The 17,873-nt window shown below is 44.0% G+C and overlaps 1 protein-coding gene across 2 annotated transcripts in view; it reads right to left on the reverse strand.

The window, feature by feature from the left end:
- The window catches only part of LGR4 (leucine rich repeat containing G protein-coupled receptor 4), a 122,337-nt gene continuing 104,464 nt past the window's right edge, over positions 1-17,873 (reverse strand). For both annotated transcript variants that reach the window (XM_006111507.4, XM_075927775.2), the window contains exons 13-18: positions 16,537-16,608; positions 14,936-15,007; positions 14,486-14,611; positions 12,301-12,422; positions 7,246-7,326; positions 1-3,492 (exon numbers count right to left, since the gene is read on the reverse strand). In XM_006111507.4, the coding sequence (XP_006111569.4) occupies positions 2,216-3,492; positions 7,246-7,326; positions 12,301-12,422; positions 14,486-14,611; positions 14,936-15,007; positions 16,537-16,608 (1,750 nt within the window). In that variant the 3' untranslated portion in view covers positions 1-2,215. The remainder of the gene's footprint in view (positions 3,493-7,245; positions 7,327-12,300; positions 12,423-14,485; positions 14,612-14,935; positions 15,008-16,536; positions 16,609-17,873) is intronic.

Raw genomic sequence — 17,873 nt, forward strand, 5'->3', positions numbered from 1 at the left:
TTTTGATATACAAGGATTCTGTTTTATTACAGTGACAATGTACAACCATGTCTATTTACAATGCAAAAAAGTATATAAACCACAATTACTGGCAGCCACTATAGTTTTGGAGGTAGCTTTAATTAACAAAATGAATTGAAGCCATAATTCCCATCATGTATTCTATCAAATAATTTACAATACAAAGATAAAAATTCATTATATGCACAGTATGTACAATTTAATTTTCAAAACAGCAATCTAGCTTAAATCTTAAAAAGAACATTTCCAGAGGAACTGGTATGGCAGTGGACTTGCTTTTGATCCAGCATACTGTTCAAGAAACTTCTATAAAGTACTTTGATCATGCATTCATAACTTTATGTTGATCAAACTTCAAACTAAGTACAGATTAAAGGAAAATTGATGGTAATTAAGTGATAGTTGGGCCTTAGATAATTAAGAAAAATTTGGAATTAATTCATTGTTTTACATGAATCTGGTTCATCTCACCACACCGTACTTTACTTTGAGAAAATTTTTTGGCAGAAACGCAGAAGTTTCTATACTGCAAAACTGCTTTTCATTGCCACCCTTTTGGTAAAGTGTCAAGATATTCACAGACGTTGTGTGTATTAGCACTGTTGCAAACAGCAAATAGGGGTGCAAAATACGTTAGCTTTTCTCTCTAAGCAAGCATGACACACAGACAACACTTACAATATACACTGTCTAGCCCAGAGGTGGGCAAAGGGACCTCCACAGGTCAGATTTGGCGCGCCAAGCGAGTTGATTTGGCCTGCAGTTGCACTGCCCCTCCCCTGCCCCCAGGCCAATCAAGACCTGGGGATGGGGGATCACATGAAGTCACCTATCCCTGCCAAGGCCATGTGGCACCAGAGGGAACTGCGCAAGCTCCCCTGCCCCCCAGAGCCTGATGTACCAGAGGGAACTGTATGCCTGGGGTGGGGCACGAGAGCCAGAGACTATGTCTACTCCTCCTTCCCCAGGCCCTTTCCAGTGGCTGGGAGGTGCGGCACAGGAAGGGGAAAGCTTCCCTTCAGTCCCTTCTCCGCCCCCGCCTGTCCTGATGCTGCTGGACTCTCTCTCTTTCTTTCTTGGCTGGGGTGGGAGAGTGCACCCCGATTGGCCTGGGGGCAGAGGGAGTCCGGGAAGTCTCCTCACACTACCAGGGGCACACTGCTCCTAGAGGGAACGGTCAGCTGTTCAGAACAGCTGGAGGTTCTCTCTAGGTGTCTGGAGCCCCTGGTGGGGGGGCTGGAGGAAGGGGCGCAAAATGTAACATACCCTCCCTCCCCACCCTATGTCCAGTCAGGGTCTGTGGGCAGGGGCACATTGGAAGTCTCCTGGCCCCACCCCTTCCACCCTAATCCCCGCCCCTTCTACTCCATCCTTCCAGGGCTGCCCACGACCACTTCTGAAATTCCCAAAGTGGCCCCTTTTCAAAAATTATTGCCCATCTCGGGTCTAAGCCCATGGCAACTCTTACATAATATTGAAGAATGGTACCATGGTTTCCAGAGGAAGCAGTGTGTCTCCACTGAAAATCATGATCAGTTCTACCACTCCCAACAACTGTTAATATTCTTATTTCAAACAGTCTGCAGATCTTGAGGGCTGACAACTATTTTTTATTTTAAAAAATTGTATCTTATTAAAATCAAATCTTAGTCTGAAATATAAAAAACAAAATGTTATACCTGTATTGCTCTCACAGTTCTATATGGGAGACACAGTCCCTTCTTTTGGCCCTGCAGTAAGTCATCCTGAGATTAATGCTGAAAATACTATACAAAGCCAGCAACAATTTTCTTAGTTATAGAAAAATCAAATTTAAAAATAATTTCTTAATATTAACAGCTGTCCCTTATATTGTGCTTAACCAGAAAGATTGACAGAACTTGCCTCATATGACAGTAAAAGCAATACACAATTGGAGTTCAACATGGAAACAGACCGTTAGCACATAAAAACTGTATAAAATAAACCACTATTTCTTGGAAAGAATAAAAATATTGGATTACAAGTTTTGGTTTACAAATTATTTACAGTTGGCAACTTCCTCCCTCCCCTTCAAATGTATGGCTCAAGAAATTTACTGCCCACTTCCCTTGTTTATGAGTGACACCGTATAGTGATTACAAAAGTGCTTCCTGGTTAAAAGGTCAGAACAGATATGGTCTATGAAATTCTGTACGTCTTTCTGATAAGCCTTTCAGTCTTTAATTCTTGGTATGTTGTAGGCATAACGTACCAAAGGGAATCCTCTGCTTTGATAGAAACACGCACGACCACAGGCCTGCACTTGGTCTGAACTGTCCGACACAAAAGAGTCGTCCTCATCTGCATAATCAGAATGGGCAGACTGCGTGCCGCAGTCTGACCAATACCCCTCTGGCCGTTGGCAAGGCACCACTGCCAACGTAGGACAACTGTGTGATTTTATTAAGTGTTTGCATGGTACAGGTTTGGAAAAAAGTAGTGATTCACAACATTCACACATGGTAAGGTTACCCTGCAAATGTGAATACATGCCACAGTCATAGTAGAAATCCTGTGTCACACAGCCATCTTGAGTATTGACAGCGATTGCCACTGCGCCATTCTTTTTGGTGATATGCTGTCTAAGTAATTTCCAGTCTTCCTTGAACTTTGGGTTGAAAAAAACGTATAGGACTGGATTCAGACAAGCAGGTAAAGGGAAAAATATTAGAGTAACAGACTTCATTATTTCAGGGCTGATAGAAATTGCAGTGATCAGTGGTGCAAATGAAAAAAATGCCACAGGACAGAAAAAAATGCAGTTGGTGAAGATTAGCCAAGCGACATGCTTAATCATGCTGGATTGTGAGTTTTCGGAGATGTCTTCTTTTTCCAAGTTGCAATAAAGTTTAGTGTAGATAATAGCCATTAGCAAAAATGCTAATGAGTTTAGGAGCACTAAAGTTACTGTAAACCCTAATGAAGGTGTTTCTCCAGTGGGGAAAGGCAGGCAGAGGGGTGAAGCTGAATACTCTCCTTTATGGAAAAGCGGCAAGCATCCTGCTACTACAGCACACAGGAAAGCAAAAACTGCAGCAATCTGGAATTGTTTTAGGCGACTGCTTTTCCCATTTTTAATTATCTCTTTTGCAGAAAAACTTCGTTCAACAGCTGCCAACATCAGGAAAAAAATGGCACTTTCTGATGAAAAGACTGCAAGAAACCCAGCAATTTTACAACCACTGCCAGTCTCCCACCATATGCCAAATTCAGCAAATCTTCCCCAAGAGACTGCATCCAGGAAAGTTAATATACCAGTATAGATTCCCATAAATAAATTAGAGATAGAAATCAGGCCTATGAACAGTTTGGAGGAAGACAGTGGAGCACAGGATGCAAATATTGTTAACAGGACAAGCAGGTTGAAGAATAAGGCAACCAAAAAAATAAACCAGACAGTAAGTCGAATCATCCAGCTTCCCAATAAATATTCACAGGGCTTAAAAGCACCTAGAGGAAACACAATGAAAAGGACAAGGAATTAAAAAAAAATAAAACAGCATTGAAAATCTTACATAATTAAACACCATTACAAGCATCCAACTCATTATTTCTGGAATAACAACATGCATATGAACTCCTAAATAAGTCAGATGAAAGTCAACTGTACTGCCACTGAAGCTATTTACAAATTAAGCCCAAAAAGATAGTTACTAGGAAGAATAGTAACTCAGGAATACTTTGCATAAGCAAAATAAATAATTAAAACCTATTCTTATGCTAATGGTCTGAACCAAGATAGAGGATGGCTTGCACACTATCTTCCACCTTTTAATGACTTATCCAACCAATCAAACAATGGAGGTGCTAATGGTTCTTAACAGCATTTTATAACTATTTGCATTATCTACTCTGTCTCTCTTCTTCTTCCTCCCATCCCCTTTTTCCTTCTTCCCTCCCCCCTTCTTTGTTTATTCTTGGATCTGGACTTCTTATACTCCAGTCATCTGAAGAAGTGGGTTTTGCCCACGAAAGTTCATGATTCCACCCACATGTTTTGTTACTCTTTAATGTGCTACTAGACTATTTGTTGTTTAAGTTTTTAATAGTCTTTGTTATTCAATAGAGCTCTCAGTAGGGGTACCTACATTTTATTTTTACCTCCATACTTTTTATGAATACATTAATTTTAAAAAATAATAATAATAATAATAATAAAAAAAGATAGAAACACTTTACTGTTCAAACCCATCCTGAAAATTTTGCCCTTGCTCCTTAAATGCCAGCCAGCCCTCCCCAAGTTCCTGTAGTATACAAGGAGCTGTGGGTTACTTTAAGCCAGTGTTTCTCAAACTGCTCCGCGGAGCCCCAGGGCTCCACGAGACATCTCCAGGGGCTCCGTGAGGTTGACAAACTGGAAACATCGATAGGTACAACACATACAATCAGTGGACCGGTGTACAGGCAGTCCCCGGGTAACGTACAAGATAGGGACTGTAGGTTTGTACTTAAGTTGAATTTGTATGTAAGTCGGAACTGGTGTCCAGATTCAGCCGCTGCTGAAACTGACCAGCAGCTGACTACAGGAAGCCCGAGGCAGAGTTTCGATCCGCGTAACTCGGGGACTGCCTGTACTTATGCGGAGCCCCAACATATATAATCAGTGGACTGCTGGGGCTCTGCATACATTTTTACGCATGTAAAGGGCTCCGGAGCCCAAAAAGTTTGAGAATCACTGCTTTAAGCTATCATTGTTTCTTCTTCTTTTTTTTTTTTTTTTTAAAGTTATAGGGAACGTGTAAAAAGCCGACAAACTCAATTTATTTATTTGGGGTAGGATTTTACCCCAAGTTTTCTGTTCCTAGCCTTGCCAGTGACATACCATGTTACCATAGGGAAGTCAGAAAGGAAAATTATTCTCTACATTTTTCACCATGGAGATGAAGAAATGAAGGGTAAATCAACTTACTATAAATCTGTCACAAGGAAAGAAACTAAGTGTAAGTGGCATCATTGCTCCTACACGCCCTCAAATTCCCTCCACATAAACTCCTATCGGAGATCATATGCATATCATGAAGGTTATTTAATTAATGTATTTAGTGTACTGTGAAAGCGTATGATAAGATCTAAAGTAATATTCTTGGTGTCCTTGAACACTCTGAATACCAATATAAAGGGCCTTAGCCCTCCCTGGCACTGAAAACTACACTAACCATTGTAAGTGGCTTGGATAAGGGGAATCTCCAGGTGGCCCCAGCTTTATGTCACATGCCAGTGGGCCTCAGGTATGGATAGTCTTCTAGGGAAAGGGGCGTGGGCAGATGATGCTACCATCTTGAGTTAGTAAAACAGCTGATGGAGGCTGATCCATCCAGCACAAGATAGCCTCAATTTAGAGTTTCTGGGGATAAAAATGGCCCCAAGACCACACAGTAGGTGCAGTCTGTTCCAAACTCTGACAAACAATTATTGTGGAAAATAATCAAAGTTCTTAACTGCCTTTTTGAACTCTGTTTCTGAACCTAGTAGAATTTAATTAATCAACATGTTCTTCTGTATTGAGGCAAATATGTTTATTTCTGGGCAGGTTCATATTGGCACCATTGGGATCCTTAGAAAATAGACTAAACAAAAGAGCTGCCAAATCTCTTTTTCTTGCAGGAACTCGATTCTTCACTGAACAATTATTTTCAAACCATAGTAGTTGTTTTGTTTTTTCATTTCACATGAACATTCTAATGTTAAGAAGAATGCTACTGAAAAGTAAAAAACTACATACTATTTATGAAAAGAAAAAGGAAACAAAGTGTTGGTGGAAAGGGAATTCAAGACCAATTTGCAATTCATTTTCTAACAGCTGCAAGATATGCCGATGGCTGTCTCTATCTGTCAGCTAAAAAAAATCCCGTTCAGCTTTCAGCCACCTTGATCTGCTGCTTCCTCTCCTACTTCATGCTTCTCATTTCCCCAAGAGAACGTTCCTCTTTTCCCATGGGTAAGGTGGGTTAGAAGAGTTGTTGATGCTTCTAATTGCTGGCTCCACTGCTTAAGTAATTGACAATCCATTTTCTGCGGCTAGGCCAAGAGGGGAGCGAACCTGACATAGAAGCAGTTATTCTGTATTTACTCAGAGGTCAGGTGTCCAAATTAAGATGAGAGCAACATCTTGGATTGGGAAGAGATTATGAGCAAGGGAGGGGGACTGCAGACAGGCTGTCAGCTTAAAAAACAAATAGTTGTGCTTAGCTCCTTAAAGGGCTCAAGCCATACCTGCACGTGCAAAATGAGAGCATTAAAAAAGACTGTAAACCTTTACCATGGCACATGAATTAGAATTCCTGTAAGTAACCTAATAATTCAAAAGTGAATTTGCACAAAAAGAGGCATAGGTTAAATTCATTCCCACTGCTGAGTTCAGTGCAAGTTACACCAATGATGAATTTTCCCTTCTAATCAAAATGCTTTTCCTGTGACCCAGGAGATCACTCTAATACTGCCCCTAAGAAAAGAGAAGCTAGCACAAAAGGCAAAGAAGCCAATTTGCTGAACCTGAATAATGGATTTCTACAAGAGGCAGATAAAATAGGTGCAGGCCCCCTTCTATCCTATGACAACTGCCCTGGCAGTATGTCTTTGTGCAGGGAAGAAGGGGGCTAGGAGGGGAATGGGAAGGTGGCAGGTACAGGGCAGAAGTCCTGACAGGCTGGCTGGAACAATATCATTGGTTCTCAGCAGCTCTTTAGGGGGCAGGGACTTCAGTGGTATGTCTGAATCTTCTGTGTAACCTGACAAGGAAGGAGTAGCTGCTATGGAGAAGGAAGATAGGTGGGTAGGAAGAGTAATGATACAAGTGGCCTTTGGCATTCCTTCGCAATATCAGAGAATTTCAGCAACACCACAAGCACTGCAACCCTTTATAGCCAGAGCACTGCTAATGTGGCAAGTTGGTTCAAAGCATTAAAGGGCAATAAATACTGTCACCTCTAAATGTAAAGGCTAAGATGCTGATTGCACTGAGCTTGGGAACCACAGCTGGACTTTTTCCAAAATGGCTCTCTACTACAGTGTTAAATTGGGTCAAATCCTCTGATATTTATTCACCCAAAGATACTACTGACATCAATAGGAATGTCACTCAAGCACTACAGAATTGTGTGTACACAGGCATCATGAGGACTTGGAGACATAATTCAGTAGATCGCTAAAGCACAACGACAAGCTAAAAGTTCAGAGTATAACTGAAGTAGCTGGTTTAATTACCTGTTGTGGGCGTACAATGAATAATTGTCTGACCCAGTTCTTCATTCTCATCAGGGTTTGGAATATCTGCATCTGCTGTAGCTGAGTAAACATAGGAATTTAAGGCCCTAAATAATACTCATTTGATTTTTTTCAAATATTTTTTAAACCACCTAATTTTACATCAAAGTATTTTTCAAATCATTATCCCAGAAGCAATTAACTCAGTTGTCTGGGGATTATATATGTGCAATGCTAGTTTAATTTTTAAAATGTTTTCTGTCCCCCTCCCCGCCACACTATTTAGATTCTATTTTTGTTTTGAGGGACTTCAGAAACTTCAAAAATCACCAGGACAAGTTCCATGGATGCTAGAATCTAGCACAGAGGTGGGCAATAATTTTTGATGGGGAGCCACTCCAAGATTTTGGAAAGTGGTCAAGGGCTGCACTTTTCTGTGGGGTAGATGAGGAGTCTAGAATGGAGGTTGGGTGCAGAAGGGCGCATGGGGTAAGGGACTGGAGTGTGGAGACAGTGAGAGGTCTAAGTGGGCGTTTGGATCTTGGGAGAGGGGTTGTGACCTGGGTGAGAGGATAGGGATGGAGGGTAAGGAACAGAGTGTGGGTGCAGGAGAGGATACAGGCCTGGGGAGAAGTGAAAGAGGAGCTACAGGGTCTGGGAGGGAGTTGTGACATGGAGCAAGGGGGCAAAGGGTTTGGATGGTGTCCTTGGGGAGGAAGTTCAGGTGCGGGAGGGGCATGGGTGCCAAAGGCAGGCTCTGGCTGGGAGGCACTTAAGTGCCTTCAAGACAGGGTGAGTTCCTGCCTGCTGCAGCCCCAGATTGTTTAAAACTGCAGACTGCACCCTCCATGAGGTTCTCAACTCTGGGAGTGGGGAGAGGCTCGCATTACACCCATCCCCCAGGCCAATCTCTCAGCTCCTATTGGCTGGTTGTTTCCCGCTAAGAAATTGGCTGGGGTCAGTTCCTACTGACCGGTTGTTTCTGTCCAATAGGAGCTGAGAATTGGTCTGCGGGTAGGGAGATCACACGAAACCTCTCCTCCCTCCAGAGCAGAGAGCACCAGCCCTGTGCTTGAAACAGTGGCTGCTGTGTGCCCGAGAGTCCCGGCAGCGTGGTCCGCAGGCCAGATCCGGTGGCTTGGCAGGCCGGATCCAGCCTGCGAGAGGTATCTTGCCCACCCCTGACCTAGCAGGAGTTCAAGAAAGGGAAGGAGGAAGACCAAATGCTCCATTCTTTCTGTTGTTGCTCTTCCCGTACAGTAATTTTTTTTACATATCTTTGTTTCTTCCCTCTTTTATCCTCTCCCCTGCACAGTTGAGCCACCAGAAGAATGCTGTGTGGGGGAAGGATTGAGGAGATGCAGTCCCACCAGCTACCCCTCTCCTCTCTTTGCCCTCAGCACTCCCTACAACAACACACAAGCATGGGTTTTGTCAGGTTGCAATCCTTATTGCCCACAAAGAATTGTGGGATCTGGCTGGCTCTTGGAAAAGAAATACAGAGGGACTGTGTGTCCCATGAGTAGGAAAGGTTGAGAACTACTACTGTAAGCCATGGCATATTCGAGAGGAAAACTTGAAACCCTGAAACCAGGGATTGAAGTATCATAGTTCAGACCCTGGAATGTTAGATAGCGTGTAACTCAAGTGGCAGGGCTCGACAAATTATGGAAAACCCTACTCTCCAGACAAAAAAGGGACTCGCCACCCTCCTCCTCCCAAAAAGTGGGTTTTTTTAATGGCATACATTCCTGGTAAGAAGAAGAACAGTAATTACTAATAGTTCTTAATAAATATCACCCAAGTTATTAATAAATATCTTATAAACTTCCACCTTTCCCCTCTGCTGCCATGTCTCCTTCCCTTGCTCCATCAGCTCCCCTGGAGCCTGCTGCCCCCCAACCCCTCACCCTGCTCTGCTGTCCTGACTCCTGTCCTTCTCACTGCCCTTAGCCTTCCTGAGACCTGCCCCCCTCCACCAGCCCTTCTCTCCCCCCTGTGCCCACTCCTCCAGTAGCCCCACTCTGATCAAGTGAGCTACTCCTCCTCATCCCCTCTCCTAACACCTCCCTCTACACACCTGCCCTGCCTCTCTCCTCTGATGCTGGTCCCGCCCCTGCAGGTGTCTGTCCATCTGCTTCACCCCCAGCATCTCCTGGCACCTGCACCTTCCCTTACCCTTGCACCCTCCTGGTTCCTCCCCCTTTCCTCACTGCTCCTGCCCCCTTTTTCCCTGATGCCCACCCCCTCAGCACCCTCTGCCCCCATTCCCCTCATGCCCCTGTGCCCTCACACGTCTTGCTCCATCCTCACCTTCCTCATGCCCACCCCTTCTTTCAAGCCTTCTCCCAGCACCCCCCTCCCTCTAGCCCCCAGTGCCCTTACCCTCTCCTCTTCCGGCATCACCCTGTTCCCCCCTCCCACTGACACCTCCCCTTCTGCCTTTTTCCTCATTGTCTGAACTTGGCCCCCTGGGATTTGTCTCTCCTGCACCCCTGTCTCTTGGTGCCTTCCCCTTTCTTCTTCTTCTCCTCCCCCCTCCGCACAAGCCCCTTCCCCATATTTGTCTCCTCCCCGCCCACAGCCCAGCCCAGCCGCTTCTCCTCCCCCAGGGCCAAGCAAAAAATTCTCCCCCCACTTTTTTGTTGTCTTTTACATGTTTGCATTTTGCAATGTGGGTTTTTTTTTTGTTTTCATTTTTGTCCCAGCACTTTAGCCCTATAAATAGCATTTTCATTCATTTTTTTCCATAAAGGCAATGGCGCTTCAAGTGAACTCCCCCTTTCACTCGCTGCTGGGTCACAGCAGCCTTTTTCCTTCCCTGTCCAGCCCCTCCCTATGGACAAGCACCCCTCACTCCCAACCTACAGGGGAAACAGGGTGCAGGGACAGCACAGAGCCAGAGGGGTGCAGGGAACAGTGGTGGGGGGGGACAGGGGTGGCACGGGGAACAGGAGGCACAGAGGCAGAGGGACGCAAGGATCGGGGGAAGCAGTGTGCGGGGTACAGTGGAGGCACGGGGAATGGGACGGGCAGAGGGATCAGGGTCTAGGCAGTGCAGGGAACGGGCAACACAGAGATGGGGGGGGGGACGGGAGTAGGGATCAGAGTGTGGCGCAGAGCCAGAGGGAGAGCAGGGGATCCGGGGTGCAGAGGCGGTGTGGTGACTGGGTGGTGGGAGCCAGATGGGGCGCAGGGCGGGTGCAGCGAGACGGGCGGTTGACAGGGAGTGGTCTCTCGCCAGCGAGGGGCTGGGGCTATGGCAGGACTGGAGCCAGAGGGGCGGAGCGTGGCTCCGCCGTGCATCACAGCCAACTGCCTGGGACACGCAGCCAGAGCCGAGCTGCTGTGGCCCTTTAAAAATCGGCGGGGTCACATCCGCCAGTGTCCTGGTGTCTGCCGGCGCTCCGCCTCCTCGCACTGCAGCTGCACGCAGGCAGCCTGGTGCTGAGAATCGCCGCAGTTCCCCCTCCCCAGCAGTGCTCTGTTCCTCCGCTGGCTGGCGGATTGGATGGGGCCGTGCCGCCCATAGTGCGGGCTTCGGCCAGCCTGTTACAACAGCCCACCGGGCCAGTCCACCCCTACACTCGCCAGCTGGCAAAATCTACTCGCCACGGGTGAGCGGGCGAGTGTATTTGTCGAGCCCTGTCAAGTGGTGTAACCGAATGAAATCTTAGCGGTTCAATAGTCCCTGGGGGGCAAGGTTGGCAGCCAGTGTGCTTCTGGTGTTAGGATTGAAAGTTGTATTCTTTTTATATTTATACTAGGTTTATTAAATGTATGTTAATATATATGCCTTATATTGCTATATTATTGCTACATTACTATATGATTATATAATTACCTTACATTACTAAACCTAAGATAAGAAATATAAAAAGAATAAAACTTTCAATCCTAACATTGGCTCTGCTCCCGGGGAGCCTCCTGCTACTCTATGCTGCTGCCTATTTATCAGAGGCAGCAATGCAGGGTGACGGGCAGTAACAGGTCCGCCAGAGGAACCAGCTCCCCATGCAGACCCGCTGCCTGCCATCCCACCTGCTGCCTCTGATGGAGGAAGCAGCGCAGGGTGGCAGCAGCCCCAGTCCACTGGGGTCTGAGCTCCCCGCTGTTCCACGACAGCAACCCGTCTGCAGGAGAGCTGAGTTCCCTGCAGACAGAGGCTGGTCCACAGCAGCAGCCTCTGTCCGCAGGGAGCTCGGATCTCCCACAGACAAGGGCTGCTGCAGCAGACCAGTCCCTGTCCATAGCAGGCCCAGGCTTGTCTCAGACAGAGGCTGCTCTGTGGGATGCTGGAGCAGCTGTCTATGGGGAGCTCTGATGAGGCAGTAGCACGGGGGTGGGGAGCTGGTGCTGGGGGGAAACCAGCTTTTAAGCCAGCTCCCCCCAGCACCAGCCTGCCCCCGCCCCTGACTCTGTAGGAGGCAGGCAGGAGGGGCAGAGGGGTCCGTGGAGCTGGCTTACTGTGCATATCAGCTGCTGCCTGCCTCTCTCACTCTCTGCACTGCTGACTCTCTATCAGAGGCAGCAGCGCAGGGGCGGGTGGGGGGGAATGCGGTAGGCGGATCCGGTGCTCATAGGGAGCCTGCTTAATGCCAGCTCCTCAAAGGCACCAGCTCCCACTCCCCGCCCCCCCACACCTTGCTGCCTCTGTGCATGTAGTCAACAAGAATACCCAACAAGCCTAGGCTTTTCGGTTAATTGTGTAGTCGACTACACATTGACAGCCCTAGTCTCTGGGGAGATGGAGATGCTGAGACCAGCAGGGTATTTCTTAGAGAGCACTCTGAGGACCAAGTGAACAGCAAGGTAACTGACTCTGCCAATTTAGAACAACAGAAGATGAAAAAATTATTCTGAAGCCTGTTAGCCAAGCAGACTAATCCTTGGAATAGGAATTGGTTCACACAGCACCAACGTTTTTAGCAGGTTCTCATATAGTAGAATGTCTAAGTGAGTTTGTTCACCTCTTTGTTGGAGAACATAATTATCTCCCTGGTCTGGCCTAACTTGCACAGTGCAGCAAAACACCTATTAGAATGGAGCACTTACCTCTCTCGTGATCTGTCAACACGCTCTGATCTTGGTGGCTGGAATCTTCCATGTTTGAGTTCAAATAAGAGTCACAACCCCAAAATGCACAGCACTGGTAAGCATATGGAACAGACAAAGACCTGAAACACAGGCAATGAGCAATATTAGCTGGCAGCATCTATAGTCTTAATTTTTAAAAGTGGCATACTTCAAAGCTAAAGCTGTTCAAGAGGATCATTTTGTCACTAGTAAAGACCAACTTCTAACTGGAACCAGTGATGAGAGTTTCTAAAGAGCTTTTACTTTAGAATTCTAAAATGGAGGGGCAAAAAAAAAAAAAAAAAAAAAAGGTGTGCTTGATTTTGCAAAAGCAAAAGCTAAACTAGAAGTGGTTTAGATCAGGATCCCATTTTATCCAAGCCCGAAAAAGGTAAAGAAATACTCTTCTAGGTTTGGTTCATCTCTCCTATGCAAAGCACTAGTATTCATGTTATCACCTGTATGTACAGAAATGAAAACTAATCAAGCTGGCTGGAGACTAACTCTATTGTGCAAGCAAACTAATTCCCAGATGACTACATTATTAAGCATGCATCTGTCATTCTCATTGTTCATTTTGTTGACATTTAATCCTTCACAGTATAAGTCAGAATGTCCTGGTATGTATCTTCCCTTCTGAAAGCAATGGAACATGCCAAACAACACTGCAGAAAAGGATTGCAGCAGCTTGCCACATATATAGTTCAGCACTAACTGGCTGCCACAAAATTCTACGTAAAAGCAGTGGTCCCATGGAATTTTATCTGAATTTTTCAGGTAAGATGATGTGACCAACCTAATTGCTAACAATGCACCCGACTGTTTTGCCTGTCCTCAATCGATATGAAACAGATTATATTGCTAATATTAGAAGTTATTTTTCTTTCAAGATAAAAAGAAAATTAAGGGGAGGAGGAGAATAGTACAGTAAACCACACTTGTAGCAGATGGGGCACTGAAAAGATTTAGAAAAAGGGTGCATAATTAAAGAACTACCACAAGATTGACTAGGTAGGCTGCACTTGAATTTCTGAAGCATGATCTCTGTACTGTAAAACTGTGGTATTTTCTCACCATTCAGGTGATTGTTGCATCTGGAAATTTTGACATTTACAAAGGTCATGTCAAAATATGCCAAGTCTTATCAGTCCAGAATGCCCCTGTGCTAATCAATATTAAGCAATATACATAAAATCAATATTTTGAGATAGGTATCTGTCTAATTAGCCTGACAACAAAATCTCACAAGACCAACGTCATTCTATGCCAAGGCTATAATAGAAATCCTACAAGAATTGTATTGTGCCTGGATATTATTTATACGCCCATCTTGGGGTAGTGTCAGAATACTGAATGCTATACTACAGTTCTTGGGAACTCCTAGGATTGAATATTAGACATCTTTGACTTTTTCTTGAGCAAGCAACACTGTCTTTGTCTCAGTTTCCCCATCTGTAACCATTCTTACCTGATTCATGGGGGGCATAAGAATGATGTTTCTAAAGTTCTTTGAAAATGAGAAAAGCTACACAATGGTTTGATCCAGACTTCACCAAAGCCAACAAGAGTGTTTCCATTGACAAACAGACTTTTGGATTTGGCCCTAAATGCCTACTGTTGTTACTGTGCTGGGCCTCAAAGAATAATCAGCATTTGTATAAAGGGTTGGGTTGGTAAAATCATAACCCTGTGCCCATTTTCCCGACTCTAAGGGCTCACGTAAATCTCATTTTTGAGGAAGAGCGGCTTTTTGACAAGGGGGGGGGGGGGTAGGGGCAGGTTGCCGAAAAAGCCATGTCTAAACTACTTTCACTTTCAAAAGCCTCTTTCGACACTCTAGCAAAGTCTAGATGAGCCCCAGGAGTGGACATGCTCAGTCACCGGCCAATGGGTCTTCACAGGTGTCCAGAACTCCATCTTTATCACTATTCCATTTCAGATATAAAGGGTGGAGGACAAGAATGTTAAGGATTCTAAGAGGAACATATGAATGAAAGCCATTTTATGGAATAAGAATGATCAAGATCCCCCTGGACTTATTACAAGACTCTGACACAAATGAACTTAGTTAACAGGAAGGCTGTGGCTTTATCTGAGTTATCAATTTGTTTGTTTTTCTGAATGCTATCTTTAATGTACATCTGAACAATATCTACCAACATACCGGAGCTTCATGAAGTCCTTTGCTACCAATGCTTCTTTCAGTTCAGAGTTGCCTGCAAGCTTAAGTTGGTTTAGTCCCTTCAATCCTTCAGCTGGAAATGAAGTCAGCTCATTGAAACTTATGTCTCTGTAAGGTGAATATTAAAATGGTTACAGATAGTAAATCTGAAGATCCCATGGCATTTTTCATATGAACAGGGATCTGCTCTATTGTTCCTGTCTTTCAAACCCTCATCAAGCACCATGCTGCAAATCAGTTGTCCTCCACACAGGTGAGAGGAAAGTGCCTCTTTTCATTGCTCTGTGTGTACTTTGTGTGGTATTTGGGAATCTATACACATGAAAAGTGATATGAAAGGCAAACACTCAGCAGTTTTGAGTGAGAAAGTTTTACCATTTCAGTAATTTAATACAAGGGTGCTGGTTTATTGCACAAAAATGGTCTACTTACAGATTAGTTAGGGCACCAAGTGTAGTAAACGCCTCCTTGTGAACCTGGTGGATCAGGTTTCTACTGAGATCACTACAATTAATGAAAAAAAAATGCCATTATGTTAGTAATTGCATTGAAATTTAGGAATAATCATTGTTTGGGAGCTCTGTAAGTGGCAGTCACATTGTATCTTTGACAGGAATGCCAAGTAATCTACTTGGTTTAACAACATTATGTAACATTTTCCATACAGAATCACATATACATGGGTTTGATCCTGCTAGGTGCTGTGCATCTGCAGAAAGGTGAGAACATAAGCACTTTGGGACAAGACCATGGCTTATTTTATATCTGTATAGTACTTAACACAATGGGATTGACTGGAGCTTTGGAATGTTAATCTAATATAAATAAGGTGGAGAGAGCAAGTCAGTTTTCACAAGCAGGATCAAGTCTGGAGGCCTTACACTGCAGTGACTAACTGCTGCTATTATTTACTTAATAGAGCTGTGAATTTCTGGGATCCCATATCTCCCATTAATTAGCTCCTCTATGTATATTATCAACCACATTTTAAGTCCTAAAGTTTATTGATAAACTGTTTCATATTATAAATCTGCCATCATCAAGTAAAACACAGATAGTAATGGTCCAGGAAAAACATTAGCATGACAGTGAACAGTCAGAAAAATCTCCCAAGAAATTTAACTCTATTGCTCTCAAACTCCTTACTATTTGTCCATTCAAAAGTCACATTTATGTATCATGTTTACTAGGGATGTTAAATTTAGTTTAATCAACACATTGTCTAGTCGATGGATTTTCCATCAACTAGGTGATAAGCAGGAGGAGCTGTAGCAGGGTTAGCTCCTAGCCCGGGAACTGCAGCTCTGCCTTTTAAATATATTAAGAGCCTGTCATCTCTTAATACATTTAAAAGGATAAAGTGCAGCAGGAGGGACCCAGTATGAGCCAGAACACCTGATTCCCCGCTGCACAGGGTTCCTCCCTGCTGCACACCAGCATTTTAAATGTATTAAGATACATTTAAAAAGCAGAGGAGCAGTATCTGGTACTGGGCGCGAGCCAGCAATCAGCTTATTCCCGGCTTGCACCAGGTCCTCACTGCCTCCTGCGGAGATGGTGCTGGGGGGAACTGTATTTTAAGATGGATCCCCACAGCACCAGCTCCTGCTGCCCCCCCTTGCTGCCTCTGAGAGGGAAGCGATTAGTTGAGGGACTAGTTCACTATCAGATAGACAACTAGTCACTTACATTCCTAATATTTACTACTTTAGGTCTCGGAGAATGACATTTGCCATACTTAACTTACACTGCTTTTTGCAATGTACTTCAGGTAAAAATAGTTAATTATTAAAATAACAAGAACCACTTTTTACCAAACATGGTATGAAAAATACATATTTCTCTGTGTGCGTGCTTATGTAAAATATTAGGAACAAAAAGAAAGTAATACTGGTGCCTAATAAAAACAGTAATAATTTGTTTGGATACCGAACATCTAGTCTATTAATACAAGAAATTTCCTTCAAACCCAAATATTTAGTTATGAATCATAACTCAATATTCAGAAAATAAGTTAAAAAAAAACCACTTACAGGACGCGGAGGGAAGTTAATCCCTGAAAGATGAATTCCTTGATTTCTTGTATTTGATTATGTTGTAAGGAACTGGAATGTGGAGAGAAAAAACGTTATTTGGAGGCTAATTTCCTCCAAAATGAAGGATATTTGGCTTTTGCTTTTATTAGTATCTTCTCCTTTACTGCTTTCCCTAGTTTGTATCTCTGTGGATCTAAGTGAAATCAGAACAATGGGAATAAGTTAAGAAAGATACTGATCAATGCATTTGACAGATACGATTTTTCTGATCATCCCTCCATTTTGAGCCCACTGTTTAAATAACTGTTTTCTACTTCACAAGAATACACATGGTTATTTTAGTTTGAGAGATTAATTCAATATCTGAAGCCCTCTTATGAGTTTCTAGCCAATTTGAATTAAGAACCCATTTGGCAGAAGCAAACATTGACAAGTGTGGTTTGAACTACCTCTATGCTGGAAGTGTCACTTTGCGACATTGATACAAACTGGCATTTAACACAAACCTACTCACTTCCAGGTTGAGATGATTTAGGCCAAGCTCTAGCCCAGAGTGAACCATTTCCTTCTAAAACACAGGTTTATAAAAGGAAAACATGGAGAGTCCCTTCACGGTGCAAGAGCTAACAAGCCGGTTATATTTCCAGTTCATTCACTTCTTATGCGTCCACCTGACAATCAACATTCATAGAAGTGCTCCTGTATTCTAGTCTATATATCTAAACTTTAAGGAATATTAAGGCAATGTAGCTTTAGCAGAAGACAACTGGTCCCAGAACTCACTGTCCTTGATAGAAAACGCAATTTCTGCTGGACTGACAGTCAAGGCACAGGACAAGATTCATTTGTTTACTCCACCTGCTTGCCAGGGATTTCAGCAGGAAAAGCATTTTTTGGACAAGAAGAGATCTTTTAACAATGCCAGGCTGGGTAGATAGAAAGGACTGAGCAAAATTGTGAGGCGAGAAGGAAAATGTAAAGAGAAGGTTACAGTACCCAAGGGATTGAGCAGGGGGAATACCAAGGAGAAGGAGTGCACATTTATAAACACAACAATCTTGCTATGTAAAGCAGGATTATGGATTCTTTCATTCCTTTCACATCTAAATAGGAAGAAATGTTAAACCTCTGACTATGGGAGTGAACTCAATGGGTGAAATTCTCTGGCTATGTTATGTAAGTGGCCAGCATGATCATAAGATTCCCTTCTGGTCCAAAAAAAAAAAATAAAAAAATCTATGACATTTTCTTACTATTGAACATAACCTCCCCCTGCTCCCCCCTCCCCCCACACCATGAACACAGTTTGGGATCTGTGAACTCAGTACACTAAG

The sequence above is a fragment of the Pelodiscus sinensis genome, chromosome 5 (genome assembly GCF_052426305.1).
Source record: "Pelodiscus sinensis isolate ZL-2025 chromosome 5, ASM5242630v1, whole genome shotgun sequence".
NCBI lineage: Eukaryota > Metazoa > Chordata > Testudines > Trionychidae > Pelodiscus > Pelodiscus sinensis.